Consider the following 16,756-nt stretch of genomic DNA (forward strand, 5'->3'; position numbering starts at 1 on the left):
GCCAAGAGGTCAAAATGCTTGCAACAGAATTTTTCTTTTTACCTTGTTTGCTTTTGAGGCATGTATGTTAACATACTAAAAGTCAACAAAAATCAACTTATGGGAAATACGTAAAAATACGTAATACGTATTGACGACTGCCATGTTTTTTATGCTAATTAGCCATTGTAAACTGTTCTGTCAAGGCATTTACCACATTTAGTTACACTTAACATGTAAAAACAAGGACTGTTAAGTACAGTGTACATTTAAATTCTATCATGGACCGTTTTTCAACAAATATTCAACAAAAAAGTGTTATTTTCTAACATTAACATTTTAATTATATTAAAATGTTAATTTCTCAACCCTTGCTAGTCAGTAACTGGACTATCATATACCATCACCTGATTATCTATGAGTACCTTTCTAACTGTACAGTAACAGCGGCGGAGCAGAGGGGGCAGGTGGGTCTGTAGTCCCCCAGCACCCTGGGGGTGTTACATATATCCCCTGGGGTGGCATCTGGCTTGGTGTACAACTGCCTTCCCCCACCCCACGTTTAAAAACGCTCTGCCGCCTCAGCTGTGAATATTAAGTCATAAGGCATCGACTTCTTCCCCGATGTCCTCTGTATCACTATCTGGATCTGTCGGAAACACGCACTTCCACGACACTCTCCACAGGCAGGTGAACAGTCAAGTTCGTGCTTTTTGGAACCGCATGCAGTCGTGTTACAAATCATCTTGCAGTTACATCTGATAACTCAGAGGAGAGTTTCCAGTGCAGGTGGTATGTCGGTCATTACCTGCATTAGAATACCATCAGTTTCTTTCCATCTCCAGTCACACGGTGGAAGCTCTTGATTTCCAGTCCAAAATTGCACCTGGTAGTACACGCGAAGGTAATGAAATTTTGCTGCAGACGACGTCGGAGGCAAGGACGTCGCTTTAACCGCGGTTGTACTTCTATCCGTTTTTTTAGCAAAAACGTCGATATCGCAAGGCCTCCAAACTTCTTTTTTTTTATCTCTTTCTTGAGTCTTACATCAACATCTTCTAATGAAGCCCTTGACTCTTCATCGATTCTGACATCAAACAGCTGCTTTTCTTGTGTGTCTCTCGTTTTGTGTAATAAACTACTTGTACTTAAATCACTGGTCTAGACGACACGTTATCAGACGAGTGCAGCTTCCTAGGGGCAGCGTGTCCACTGTCGAAAATCCACATTTGATTGACTATGCTAGAGACACTAAACGCTTCCTGTTCTGAATCCTGGTCTTCCTCAAGATGTACTCCTAAATTGTCAGTTTGTGGCATAGAAAAATTTGGGCAACGAACCTGAAGCGCGTCTGCAATAAAAACAATATTGAGCGCTGCGTCAAACCAAAAAATGACCCCTGCGAGCTCTCGCTTGTGCCTTTCCACTTCGCATATCCTCCATAACTTGACCTATGCAGCCAAAGTATCTCATTTCTGTTTTTGGACGTCTAATTCGTAACACCACAGACAATAAATATCTGCTTACTGGCTCATTTGTAATGAAAGTCCAAGCCTTTCACCACAAGGGCTGATCAAATGTTATGGCACATGCTGTTTTCTTGCTTGATCAGATACAAAGAATAGGGTGGAAAAAGTACAGGGCATGTTGGACCGAGCTAAGTCAATAATAGACAGGAATACTACAGTTGCTTTCCCTGGATGGTTTCCCTTATGTACCATTTGACCAACCTGGTTGTGGCCATTTTAAAAAAGGAGAGACATTCCATAAGGTGTCTGACAGTAGTTTTGGTTCATCTTTTGGAGTAATTGCTTTTCAAGCGCTAAGGTCATAATAAGTTAGAGGCCGCTTGACCTTGGGATAGTTGTACTGTGATATGCAGTTTACTTTTACTTCTTTATTAATTTTATCAGGCGTTATCAAAAAGCTTTACTTGAAATAAAAAGCTTTATCTGAAATTTGGATAAAGGCACTGGCAGGACTTGCTCGTGATCTGTCGTACATAAACTCTGCCCTACTAATCTTCTAGGAAACCGGTGTGGACCTTATACTCTATCGTCAGCTTCAACGCAAAACTGGAGCGAGCTAACATTATAAAGTATATGCTAACATTTATAAATATTTGTTATTTTTTTTTTTATCCTACCTTAGAACGCGATTGAACGGGTTATAGTTATGCCATTTAGTTTACACTGTATTTTGCAAATATGTATTATCAAAGTTCCCTGTAGAGCTTAAAAAATGATTTTAAACCTTCGTAACAGTAGTAGTAACAAACGTTGTAATAGTGATAGTATTATTTCGTAGCGAGGCTCTTCGATTAGCAAACCAAAGCATTTTTTGCCCTTTAAAAACACTTTTAAAAACACTTTTAAAACTTATCTGTGATAAGGCTAATTTGCATAAAACATGGCGTCTAAGGGCAAAATGAGAGAGATAAAAAACTTTCTTTTTTTCGTATTTCACTTGGGTTGATTTTTGTTGACTTTTAATAGGTTTATCTAGAGTCCTTGACGAAAACGTCCCTGATAATAAAAATTCTGTTGCAAGTATTTTGACCTCACGGTATCAAATCGCGTTAACTTTCCTGGACTATATCTGATGTGAGAGCCCCATGTGCTACCGGTTAAAAAAGCAAGCAGTCAAGAAAAAAACACTGACTGGGACTTTAACTCGCAACATACGCTCCCCATCCTGATACCTACACGAGTCTGCTATTCAGAAATGCTTAGTCATGTGGGACGAATATATCTTATATCATTGTAATAGACATTCCACCGATTATCTGTTATCATTTTTTCCTTATTTCTGCTTTTTTAATTGCATCAAAGAAATGTTCGAATCCCCTGCTGCTCATATAATTTCAAGGAATGAAAACTAAACATAAAACTTGGTGAAAAAAAATCAGTCGTGGTTCGAAGAGCTCTTTGATTATCGATTTGTTACCACTCACTATAACACTGCAGTTTATATAATAACCCTTTATTCTTACCGGTTCCTTAACCTATACATTTTCTATACGGTGAGGACTTATTTCCTTACCAGTATTACCACTAATTCATCAAACAGTAAGCCACATTGTACTCAGAATAAAGTATTGTTAATAGTTTAAATTATATCCCAGTTATTGCTTAAAAACAATTGATTTCGGACTGCAGTTATTACAGATTGCTTTTAATTCCATAGGCTTGACTACGGGAAAAGCTTCTTTGATGTTCTGCCACCAAAAGTCGATGATAAGGATGCAATGTATGCATCAGTCTGTACATGCAGAAAGGATAAATGCAATCCAGCTGATGGGGTAAACTCTTTTCATGTTCCGTCTTTCATGAGAAACAACAAGACGCCATACAACTTGTGTGACCGTGCGTTTAAGAGGGACATACATTACTCAGACGAATTAACTGACGAAGATTTTGAACTATTTAAAAGTCCTCTCCCGTATGAACCGCAGAACCGCTTCAAAAGGGCGCTGCCTTCTCCTGTTATCCCAAAGCAAAACGCAACTCGCTACTGTACTGAGAAGATAAAAAACACTAAAGTTGGAAAACTCTGTTCTGATATTGGTGTTAATGTACAAGGATATGTGGATAGTTGCTCACTTGATGTTTCGGTAAGTACGATTTGAGCTGTGAAGCAATAAGATTTGATAAAAAAAATTGGTTGTTGAGTCTAATGCTTGCGTGCGCTTTGCGCATGCGCATTAGACTCTTTGTTATATGAAAAAGCTGTTAGCAATCCCAAGGGAATGGTTCGGGATCGATAATCGTTCGCTGTAATGTAGAAAACAATGATCAGCTGCAAGAACGGACTCCGTACGGACACGCACGATTAGTTTCAATTAAAAACAGCCAATCAGCGACACGTGTTCCCACGCATAATTAAAAGTTCTTTCTCAAGTCACGATTATTCAACACTTGAACAGGACGTAACAATTTTCCAGTTAAGACATTTGTAAGCTTTTTGTGGAAAATTATCTTCGTTTTCAGTTCAGTTAAGCACTTGTGTTTTCGTCTTGCTTAAAAAGCAAGACGTCTTTGAGAAAAAATATTTCGACGGCGACTCGCGTTTATTTACACAATGCGACCAAATATTTATTTTGTTTTAAAAAATAGAAAACTTTACCTCGTATTTTGTATTTAAGTCATTCGAATTTTGACCAATTTTTTCTTTACAGTGCAAACAAAAACCTTCAAAAATAAAAGATGTACATGGATAAATGTAAATCAAGTTACGAGACTAAATCAAAATGCGTTTGTTTGGCCGCTTTGCAGTATTACACTGTCCCGGGGTTTGCCATACACTGAAATCGAATTTCATGCTTTTACGACTCTCAGAGATCTTAAGTTCTTCTTACAGCTAGAAAAATCATAAAATGGTTTCATTGATATGGAAGTGATGATTCGCGAAATTTGTACATCATGATAAACAGTCTTCGCTCCTGTGTATGGTAGCTCGATAATAATTGCCTAGTTTCCAGCGTTCAAAAGGTCATCATTATATTGACGTGAGCATTTACACCCGTTTTTATATTTTAGGAAAATCTGTCACTAAGTGCTTACAGTACAATGGAGTAACAGTCACTATTTCAAGTGCTTTTATTGCAAAATCTGTTTCAAGAGTCATCATCAAAATGGTGAAAAATCTGAAAGAAAACGATGTGAAGTTCTTCAACCCTTGTTGTAATAAACATGCTTTTTGTAAATCGTCACGCAATCTTGTCCAAATGTTCGTTTCTGCTTTTACGGACAATACGGAAGAAGTAACATCAACTCCTGTTCATACTTTAAATGTTGTGAAGCACATAACATTTATGATTGTTTCGTTTTCATCCATATCATCCACGATGCCCCTAGCTTGCTATAAGCATTTTAAATTAAACTCCCGAACACAAACCTCTAACCAATTTTAACCGGCTTACGAAAACCGCGCAATCTGTATCACTATGCCATACGGCATTAGACTCATGTCACCCTTGGTGACCTATTTTTACACTAACGTTTTCTGGAGGACCGTGAAGCTACAATGTAGCTGCAGTCAGTCTAAAAAATCGGAATCATTACCTTTCAACATGTAGAGCAACATAATGTTTGCCAAGGCGTTATCAGTTTTAAAATAAATGGAAAACTTTATTTAATAAAAGTCAATCTTTTCTTCCTTGCAGGGGCCTTTTATTTTAGGCAATTAAATTCACAAGGCTAGTGCGTAAGAGCCGAAAATTCTGTCAAGGGTGCTATTTCAACGGTCTATACTTGGTATTCGTTATTTAGGAAATCTATACAAAAACTGGAATCGAAGAAGTTTCAGCGAGGCAAAACGCGAGATAGTTTTTTACATTATTACTGAGCTCGTAGTGGTAGGACTCAACGAAAAATGTATATTTCCGTAAAGTTCTGAAAGCAACGAACTTCCTTGTTATTGAATTTATCAGCCTTTTCCTATCGCTACCCCGGGAGGGTCACTATTGTTTGGAGGTCTGTTACATTATAGTAGCGAACACGAGTACCAATCTAACACGTGGCTAATCTATCTAGAGTTCTTCACGTACGCCTTAAAACAAAGTTGTTCATAAATTAACAATTCGTCGAATTCAAAAGCTTTATCTAGCCTTTGCTAATTTTTATAGTTTCAGTTCTTCACAAAACTTCGCCTCTAAACGACATAAATTCAAACCAAGGCCCCCCCCCCCCCCCCCCCCCGCGGGACATTTTTTTGTATAGGGCGATCTCTGCTGACGTCATTATTTATGTTTTGGCTCCTCTATCTATTAATTCTCAGTTCAAAAATTCTCAGTTTCCAATTTTGAGTTTTCAAACCCGCAAAAGTATCTTATACATCGGGCTCAAATATGTAGTGAAAGTTTATCGTGTCATGCTCGCTCAACATTCAGAATGATATTTTTGTAAATCGATCAGTGAGGCAAATATGGTGAACAAAGATTACCCTTTACAATCGGTTATCACATGATTTCGAGTGCAACTTGGATAAAATCAGCACAAATAATTTTGTTTTCGCACCATAAGTGCGATCGTGTTCTATGAGGAAATAAAACTAGTTGCAGCTTTTAGAAAAAATAACAATCAAGAAAACAAAAGGACAAATTTAACCTACTTTAGACCGGGATGGAAGGAGCTTTGTGGCCCGTTCAAATTTGAAGATGTGTAACTTCAAGACGATTACAGCTATAACCACCAAACAACGCAGCTACGCGACTTTTCCTAAAATTGCATTTGCAACGTTTTGACACTTGTTTCCTGCAACAGTCCACTTTTCGTTTCCATTGGAGCCGCTTTTCGACAGTTTTGCTTACAAATTCGCATTTTGGGGATTTTAATTAATGTTTTAATTCTATATTTCATCATAGAATTTGTAGTTTTACATTTGTATCGCGAACATGATATCATCACATAAAAAAATCCGTTTACGTTCCAATGTGTGTCAGAAAATCCTTAAAAAATAACTTTACATCGATGATAATAAGCGCTAAAATCATTAATTGCACGCAAACAGACACCAAAGAAGGCATCGGGGTGCTGACACGGTAATAATTAAAAAAAGACAATCTGCATTTCTTATGAAAACTTTAAATCATTTGCTTATTAAGGTAAAATAATCTGAGCAGCAAGAGCTGAAGTGGCTTCCTCTCTAAATATAGTATTTTTTCATTCATTCATTCATTCATTCATTCATTCATTCATTCATTCATTCATTCATTCATTCATTCATTCATTCATTCATTCATTCATTCATTCATTTATTCAAGATGCGCAGCCACGAGTAGAAATTGGTAAAGTCACGTCTGGCACTCCATTTCTTTCCGCCTACAACACTTAAGGTCGCGCAGTACCCTTGCTCATTAATAAATTCATAAGCCAAAATTCCTGACGGGGTGCTATCTTGAAAAGCTTTAATTCGGTAAATTTTGAACATCGATTCCTCTAGAATTTATCAAGGATATTAGGGGATGATGGAATTACATCATGATTGTCTTTTTACTGAGAGATGACCGTCGACTGTGATGTTACAAGCTCTTAAAAGTCTAGTCTTTCAGCTAGAACAGCACACCGGATTAAATGATTATATAATCTAGTGATAAATCGTAACCTCTTTTGTGTTCTGACAGGAACGAAACTCTCGATTCCAAAAACTGCTTGGAGTTTATGGCTTTAAAGAGAGTAGAAATGTGAAATCTAAACTTTGAAACGTGCTACCTTCATTTTGAGAAGGAAATTTCAAAATTCGCTCTTGTCAGAACACAAAAGAATACACCAAGTTTGTGTTCCTCGAAGATCAACTCCTGAAAGTCTATATCGGCGGAGAAAACTTGGACACAGAATTGCAGGTTTTGAGGCTTCCGAAGACCTTCCGAGTCAAAGTTTACAACTACGTGTGCAATGTTCAAAGCTGTGAATATAATTACGATAATTCGCTTTGTCCCAGCGCACGAGACACAAAGCTAAGAACAATAGCGCGTAATTACTTGTACAACGAACTGTAAGAAAATAATATCATGAATATATATTTCGTTTGTTTTCGGCTTCAGTCGTCGCAGTTCGTGCATGCTCTTTAAATAAATACATACATAATGACTGCAAGGGTCCTGCGCGACCTTAAGGCCAGTTTACACGAGCCATTATTATGTGACACTTTTTATGCCAACCTCGTTCCCAGGGCTTTTCCCTTTTAGGGTTTAGGGTTAGGGTTAGGGTTAAGGTTAGTTTTCAAATCACCAAGGGAAAAGCCCTGGGAGCGAGGTTCTTTTTATGCGACAACTTTTATTTGCTCGTGTAGACGAGGAAAATTGGCTTAATTTTATTTGACAAATGTATTTTCTGAGAAAGTGGCGTGTTAGCTTATGTGAAAAATGAAAAAAAATCACATACAAAAAGTTAGTCGACGTTTAGTCGATTCGTCACATAAAACGTGGCAAATATTGCGTCGTCATAATTTATGTGGTCCCCAATCTCTCAATCATCCCTACTGGGCACTCTGCGCGCGTATCTCTGTGCTGTTCAAGGTCATTAATGGCGTACCTAACCTTTGAACCACTGTCACATAATTGTTTTGTCATCTTCACGATCACATACATTTGTTCACATAAAAATAGCTCGTGTAAACCCGGCTTTGAACCATCTTTCCGTCTGGAGACGAAACTGTTACCACTTAAAAAAGAGTAAAATTTATTACTGTTGATATTTTCTATTAGTAATTTATAAACTTTGCGAATCTTGAGTCTTAACTAGGTGATAATCTTAACTAATCTTGTCCAGGTGATTATCTTGTCCAAATCCGAATAATAGATTACAGTAGTGATCTGGGTCGCATTCCAGCCTTTCCAGCTTTAATGTGTAAAGTAGCAAAAAATAGTCATATGAAAATATTAATCTTTTAAATCTCACTTACAGTTAACTGGCGACTTTTCATTCGCCCTCGGAATTGCTGCTATGTTGACGAGTGAATGTGGATATACAGCCGCTATTAATGCGTCCAGTTATAAGAATGAAAGTAGCAACGAAGGGCAAGCTGTGAATCCGATTGAAAATGAGATTGCTGAAATATTGTGTCCCAATGACTGTGCCTTTAATGGGAATTGTGTTAATGGCTCCTGTGTTTGTTATAAAGACTATACTGCGGATGACTGCTCAATCTCTATTTATCAAAAGCCAAGTCTCTCCAAGTAAGTATACTTTTTTAATTGTTAAGCGATGATTTACATCCTATTATGCTTAGAAAGAAAGGAAGAAACAAAGAAAGAAAGAAAGAAAGAAAGAAAGAAAGAAAGAAAGGTAGAAGGGTATGTCGGGTAGGTACATAGTCACCGATGGAAGTAGGTATGAAAGTAGATAGGTAGGTAGGCAGGCAGGCAGGTAGGTTGGAGGTAGGTAGGTAGGTAGGTAGGTAGGTAGGTAGGTAGGTAGTTAGGTAAGTAGGTAGGTAGGTAGGTAGGTAGGTAGGTAGGTAGGTAGGTAGGTCAGGGTAGGTAGGTAGGTAGGAAGGTAGGTAAGTAGGTAGGTATGTAGGATGGTAGGCAGGAATGCAGGCAGGCAGGTAGGTAGGTAGGTAGGTAGGTAGGTAGGTAGGTAGGAAGGTAGGAAGGTAGGTAGGTAGGTAGGTAGGTAGGTAGGTAGGTAGGTAGGTAGGTAGGTAGGTAGGTAGGTAGGTAGGTAGGCACGTAGGTAGGTAGGGTGGAGGTAGGTACATGTGTAGCTAGCTAGCTTTGTTCAAACATGTCAGTGCTAATTGATACAACTGGGACTTATTGCCTAAATTGCACAGAGTGATTTACAATCTAATCCCTTCTACTTCTCCAAAATCAAACCCAAAGGGGTAGGATCCCCTCCTTCCATTTCTCTAAGCTTAGAATTTTTTTGTGCATACGTGCAAGCACTCTGGATATATTCTTTCTGTTAGCAGTGTGTTAGTTAAAGATTTCAGGTGGTTATAAGAAGTTAGTGATTGTTATAGGGCTAGGAACAAGAGCTGACAACATTTTTTGATGCGCTCGTGATAATTTTAAATTTACGGTCCCAGGCAATTATCCGAAAACGAAAAAAATAGTTAATCAATGTATACTGCACACATTTCGTCAATTTAAACAATTTTTTTGTGGATTAGCAAATTCCGTTGGCCAACAAGTATTTTTTTCCTCAGATGAATATTAGATAACATTGATTATTGGGCGTGAGTGGCCAGTCGTTCGAAGGAGAGAAAAAAGGTTATCCACCGGATAAATAGTGATCCAGTGGATAAATTTTTCCAAAACATACTACGCTATCCACTAGATAGTGATTACTCCATTAATATTAATTTTTATGTATTTTAGATTACAGGGAGATGGTCTATGTGATAAACGAGTTCGCCCTTGCAAGAAGGTCACAGTGATGGGAATTGGATGGTTCAACTCGACAAATATAACCTGTCACGTGGTGGAATTTAAGGTAAATGCGATTTAATAATATCCCCTAACAAAAACCTATATAAAACATACAGAGCCCAACCTTAGCCAGGCCAATTATGCAAAGAAGGCGTTGAAACGACGTCGGGGTCAATCTATTTACACCTCAAGAAAGGTGGTCTTGCGGAAGCAAAAATGCTGAAAGGTATTAAAGTAACAAACCACCTAATGATTGCGTCAACGCGGAAAATACGAAATCAGATCAAACAATGATAAATTAATACTTATTATAGAAAAAATGGACCAAATTGATCAATTCTTTTCATGGGATTCTTGCACTCCAAACCTCTTTGAAAAGTGTCGTCAGTTCTAAAGCCATACTTTGTTTGTTTGTTTGTTTATTTGCTTATTTGCTTCTTGTTTAGGTTGTTAACAGTTCTTGGAAACCAAACAAAACGGAACGTAGTTTCCCAGGATCTATGGTCGACCTCTTGCTTATTGATTGCTTTCTACCAGACCCACCTGTAAAGCAGGGCTATTTCGACAGAAGTGTTGAAGGAACTCCAGCTGCTGGACTCACTTTATCTGTGTCAAACGACGGCATTCACAAAAGCAATACAAATCTCACCTTAATTACATACGACTCGGCTTGTATGACCTGCAATGTTACAAACGGATGTTCTCTTAAGGTGAATGATTATGAATGAAATCAATCGAATTCCTGTGCAGAAGGCTTTCAGGTGTTTTCAATGTTCTGTTCTTTTTGTCCATCTATTGATTTAGGATGATTCATGTTACATCAATCAATACTGTTTTGCCCCAAATGAAGTTCATCCAGATGACTTTTGCTATCAGTGTCTCCCCGAGGTTGATAAAAATACATGGACGAAACGGCGAGGTAACAGTAGTTTTTGTTTGTTAGATTTTTTGTTTTTCGATGTTGCTCTTTTAATTGATGGATGGATTGACTAATTGTGTTGTTGTTGTTGGTGGTGGTGGTTGTGGGTTTCATTTTGTCTTGCTTTCAGGGAGGGGGTGATGTGATACCGTCTTTTCAACAGTGTTAATTTGTAATGTAACATATCTTCGATATTGCAAAATGTCATGAGATTCATTGCCTTTATTCTGATATTTCAGTGAACCATCCGCCTAATATTACTTCTCAAACTGCTTACTACGCATTATATCAAGAAAACCTGGAGTTAGCTTTTGATGTATTCGACCCAGAAGGCATGCCCGTCACACTTTCATTGATGGACGGGAGCCCCAAAGAAGCAGTAATGAAGGACAATGTATTTTACTGGAATGTCACAGCAGCCAAAACCACCACATTCTACCTAGAGGCAACAGACGCCTGCCAGGCCTCTTCCATCTTCAATTTCACTGTTTCTTTAGTTGATTGTCAATGTCAAAATAACGGAAGCTGTTCTCCTGTGAAGCCAAGAGGAACAGGCTATTACCTGTGTAACTGTCTACCTGGATTTAAGGGAACGAAGTGTGAGACGAACATTGATGAGTGCCAGTCATATCCTTGTTCTCAAGGTATATCAGTTTCTCATATGGCTACGAAATTAACTTCGTTGTGATTGGCTAAGAGAAGGCGAATTTATCATTATTATTATTCTTATTTAAATTTATTTTTACTACAGAGCAAACTAATGTGTGCCATTCGTACTATTCTCAATATTCTTCAATAATATGAGGAATAATCGTAGGAAAGCTTGCGCGATTAAGGAATTTCACTACTCGAACGATTCATATTGTTTTCCAAATTGCACTCGTCTAAAGGCTAGTAAAATTTAAGATGATTTTTAATTATCACTCGTAGTGTGAATATGTAATTTACATTCGCATTCATACGACTACCAATACTTATTTCTACAACTTTCGGAGCACGCAAACGAAAGGGGCATATTCCTTTATGGAATCAAGTCAGGTTTATCGATCGTGACCCTCACTGATACACACACAGGGTCAAAGAGGCTATCCAAATAAGACTTCATTCTAATAACATCAATGGAGATAGCGTAATTGAAATTCCTGAAGCATGGAAAGATCAGAAAGCATAACAGCCGTTCAACTACAAAACGGACCTCTGAGGGAACATCATCTGTTAGTCGGAATAATAGCTGAGGATCGAAATGCACCAATCACAGCGAACCAACGTGCATAAATAGCGACGCGCAAACAATTGACCTCATCGCCTGATGAAGACTAGCAGTATTGCAGTCGAAACGTTGCGATCAACATCTCAAAGCGATTCTATCGTGGGACAAACGAATAAACGTTCATTATCTAACTAACAACTAGTGTGACTCTCATTTACCTAAAGCTAAGCGTGTACAACATCCGATAAGGGCGCGAAAAATAATGGTTTTGTTTCCCGCTTGACTTTTGTATCAAGGATAGTTACATCATTCTTATTTAAGTAGAGCGATTGTCAGAAACCGTGCAAAATCTTAGTTTCGTGGCAGAAGCTGACAAATCGATTTCTTTCATTTGCTGGAAGGTAGCACAGAGTTAATGTGAAAGATAAATTCAATCCTTTAGCAATACTCGTCAAAATGAAATAATTCAAAAATGAGGAATATGATTTCAGTATAACAAAAACACTTGCTAGAAAATATCTAAACCTCGTCGTGCGGCTTCCGTTGCTAACAACTACAAGTAGTAATTAATAAAAATGGAGGAAGGGAAGGGAAAGAATTAGTTTCTCTAGAAAATTAATTACTTTTATTAAATCCATTAATGCTTTTTGAAATAGTATTAATAGAACAAATGAACAAAAAATATTAATGGGGTACAGCCTTGAATGTATGTCCCAAAGCTAAGAATACATGGCGACCATGCATATTGATGTTTCCATTCAATGGGACATTTTTGCAGAATAATAGAACTTATTTTCTAAAGAAGTGTAATTTCTTTGTTTGGGAACACCAATTCTCTCTACAGTATAAGTTCAAAGGTCGTACAAATTTCCACAGAAGTATTACATACAAATAAAAATATTTTTACAACTTGCTGCGACGTTTTTATTGTGGCCTCCATGTTGATAAACAGAAACTGGACACCAACACGGCGGCCAACATCTCTTCAAGTACAAGACCTATGCTGTATTCCCTATTGTTGAATATCGATAATAAATGTTTTGTCAATACAAAGCTTTGAAACTTTCCGCTTTCTCTATACTGTCAAATTTATTCCTGCCTCTTGCAGAAATACCAAATCTTCATTTCTGTACTTCCAGGTCGTTGCGTTGATGGTATCAACAATTACACATGCATATGCGATCCGGGTTATGATGGAAGAGATTGTGATCACAACATTGATGACTGTGTGTCATCCCATTGTGCTTACGGTACGTGTGTAAACAATTTCGTGCTATGCTATAGTTCGACTATAAGGCCCCGTCCACACTGACCCGGGTAAATTTGAAAACGCATCTTTTTTTTCTCCGGTTAGGCCAACCGTCCACACTGAAACGGCGTTTTCGGTCACCGAAGACGGAGCTTTTAAAAAACGCTCACCAATGAGCGTTTGGACTTGAAGCGTGAAATAGTGTATTTTTATATTTTATTGTAAATAATTTTAGAGGGCCACTGGTTTGTCAGTATTTTTTATGTTATTTTAGTGCTACCCTCGTTAAATAAAGACTTTACTTTTACTTTTACTTACTAATGAAGCGTATCGTTTTCAAATTTACCCGGGTTAATGTGGACGGAAAACATTTCACGCGGCGTTTTCAAATTTCTCCGTTTTCAAATTTACCCGGGTCAGTGTGGACGGGGCCTAAGTGTGATTCGCACTTACCTAAAGCTAAGCGGTTAGAACATCCGATTTGGATGCGCAAAATCATGGCTTTGATTCCCGTTTGACTTTTGTTTGCCCCACGTTTGTGTCAAGGATAGTTACATCCTACTCATTTAAGTAGAGTGATTGTCAGAAACCGTGCAAAATCTTAGTTTTGTGGCAGAAGTTGACAATTCTTTTTTCTTTCATTAGCTGGAAGGTAGCACAAACTTGATGTAGAAGATAAATTCAATCCTTTAGCGAGACTCGTCAAACTGAAATAATTCGAAAATAAGGAATATGATTTCAGTATAATAAAAAACACTTGCTAGAAAATGTCTAAGCTTCTCCGTGTGGCTTTCTCTACGAATGTGGGAAGAGTTTATGATGATGAATTTTGGGTCAAAAATTAGGCCATTTTGAGACTCTGACCACAAAAACTAAGTTTCCTATTTATTTTCTCGAAATCCAAAGGTTTTTTGGCGGGAACAAACTACATCAGGAGCAACAAATGAAGGAAATTGAATTATCAACGACTGCTACTCAATGATTGTTATTGTTTTGTTGTTTTTCTGACAGGCGTTCACGGTTGTGTTGTGTAATTCCTGTGTTATAGTAATGGTTTAAGGTCCGTACCTTGAAAAACACCAGTTTCCACACTTGTTTTAACTAATCATTTTTTTTTTCTCTTAACAGGAAATTGCACTGATCTGGTTGATGGCTACGCTTGCAATTGCATTCCAGGATACGCCGGGCTGCAATGCGATCAGAACATAGATGAGTGTCTGTCGTCACCCTGCTTTTATGGTAATTTATGAACTGCTTTATGTTACCTTATGTAGTGCAAGCCCTTTTTATGAAGCGAGTTCTGCCGAAATATTTCATGAATTCTCCTACTTTCATCCTCTGAAGCCGTTATTTTCATCGAAGCGCAGCTGTTCTTCCCGCTAGCAAAAAGTGTTGGGTGATGGCTATCTTTGAGGGGGAAGAAAGTCGTTGCTTTTCTTTGATGGCATATAGCAGTGCCTGGAAACGGTGCAAGTCTGTGTCAATCAAGCCGTTGCTAAGAAAGACGTCACCCACAGTTTTGTTTTCTCAAAAAAAATTTAAATATCAATGACTGTATGCGTGTGAAATGCGAACAGTGGCGGTTTTTGCGTTTGATGTTTCACGCCCCTGTGATGTTTTTTTGCATTTTCAGCCAAATTTCTTTCTCACCTGATGTTTTGCGTCATTGAGAATGTTTTGGCGGCGTGGAACAACAGGCGAAAAATAATTTGTCATCGTTGACATTTAACAACAAAAAAATGGTATATCATTTTAGAATCATTGGAGTTCTTTTTAATAAGCATAATTCGCAAGCCTTACTTTTGCCAGACTGGTCACCGTTGTCACTGTTTGTTGTTTTGATGTCCGGCAAACTTCAAAAGAGCAAACAAAATGCAAATAGCTATTGTGTTTTGTGCACGGTAAAGACCAAAACATGCGAACTAAACAATGAACTTTCTCAAGCTATTCACTACGCCCTTAGCAACCATTCGAAAGCTAATGCACACACTCGGTTGCCCAGCAACGCTATGCCGCATGGAATCGCAATGCCTCGGGAATCTCTAAGACGAATCGTTAAAAGCAGGGTACTTTAAAATGGAGAATCTAATATTTAAACGGAGAATATTTAAAAGCGGGATTCTTTTAAACGGGGAATATTAAGAAACAAAATCAAATATTATGTATTCTGTGCGTCAATGATCAATGTGTTTACAATTTCATTTGTTTTTTCGCCGGGGCACAGTAGAGATCTCTGACCGAAGAGCATGACCGATGATCGAATAACAGAAAGGTCACATATTAATCCTTTTCTGCACATTTCACAAATCAAGAAATACGTAAGATGCTAAGAAAAACTTTAAAGCTGGCGTAAAGCGGCGCTCGTTATTTACGTTATCCGCTGTGATGTATGTAATCCATAAATAGACGTCGGGGTGCTATCGTCTTAACCATATTTCAAACCAAATTTACAAAGAACTCAAAAAAAAAAAATTGGCTCGAATATCTATTCCTGCCCTGTGTGAAAAAAAGGTCGCTGGGATCGAAGGTCTGCCACAACATTAATTTTAGCAGGATGACCAGTTTAAAGATTTCCAATTTTAATTTTAAATATTTCCCGTTTTTAAGATTCCCGGAGCCAATGAGTATTATAAGCCGCCTACTGAGATTTGGCCTTTTGGAGCCGTAGTCAGAGCGTGACGTTTACCTTTGCATAACAACATAACAGGGAAATCATTTTTAGGGAAAATGAAAACGTCTCCTACTTTAAATATCACTAATATGAAAGCCTTTAAAAATAAACACAATGCATGCAGGAGCAACGTTTCACATGTTGGTCTTTAATAATTTTCAGGAAATCTGTCAAAAACCTGACGGTAATAAAAGTAGCTGACAACTTCTTTGATGAATGGTTGTTCAACAAAAGTTTCGTTAACCTGTCACGTGACATCTGTAATTCGATATACACACCGGGCCAGCATAGCGCTTGAAGCGGCATTCTCGGAACAAACAATCGTATGATTTTTGTTTTTTTGAATTTAACGGTTTTTGGCGGGAAAATTACGTCACAAGGCTAAAGGCAAATTTTTATTCTTTTGTTATGGCACAAAAAGTACACGATTCTAAAACAAGACGTTAAGGTAAAGTGAAATGCGAAAGAATTGTTCAAAAATTTTAATCCGCCTTGAAGATATAAAGATTTGAATTTTGTAATTTTTCTAAAAATAGCAACAAAATGGCGGGAAATTCAAATTTTCAAACTATATCTTCGAGACGGATTAAGCCTTTTCAATAATTTTTTCGCATTTCACTTTATCTCAGCAAAATCTTCCAGAATAATGTACTTTTTGGGCCATAACAATAAAATGAATATTTTCCTTCAGCTCTGTGACGTAATTTTCCCGCCAAAAACCGTTAAATTCAAAAAACAAAAATCATACGATTGTTTGGAATAAAAAGTTCTATCATTGTGCCAAATTTGGATAAAACAGCAAAAAGTTTGTTTCGAGGGTGCTGCTTCAAGCGTTCTGCTGGCCCGGCGTGATA

The 16,756-nt window shown here is 37.8% G+C and overlaps 1 protein-coding gene across 8 annotated transcripts in view; it reads left to right on the top strand.

Annotated features, from left to right (window-relative positions):
* LOC144655578 (von Willebrand factor D and EGF domain-containing protein-like) overlaps positions 1-16,756 on the top strand; it is a 53,552-nt gene that overhangs the window by 24,142 nt on the left and 12,654 nt on the right. For all 8 annotated transcript variants that reach the window (XM_078515854.1, XM_078515850.1, XM_078515852.1 and 5 more), the window contains exons 10-17: positions 3,166-3,592; positions 8,385-8,656; positions 9,803-9,917; positions 10,300-10,563; positions 10,658-10,772; positions 11,012-11,416; positions 13,122-13,232; positions 14,360-14,470. In XM_078515854.1, coding sequence (XP_078371980.1) covers positions 3,166-3,592; positions 8,385-8,656; positions 9,803-9,917; positions 10,300-10,563; positions 10,658-10,772; positions 11,012-11,416; positions 13,122-13,232; positions 14,360-14,470 — 1,820 coding nt within the window. The remainder of the gene's footprint in view (positions 1-3,165; positions 3,593-8,384; positions 8,657-9,802; positions 9,918-10,299; positions 10,564-10,657; positions 10,773-11,011; positions 11,417-13,121; positions 13,233-14,359; positions 14,471-16,756) is intronic.

The sequence above is a fragment of the Oculina patagonica genome, chromosome 5 (genome assembly GCF_052425735.1).
Source record: "Oculina patagonica isolate OP01 chromosome 5, crgOcupat, whole genome shotgun sequence".
Classification (NCBI taxonomy): domain Eukaryota; kingdom Metazoa; phylum Cnidaria; class Anthozoa; order Scleractinia; family Oculinidae; genus Oculina; species Oculina patagonica.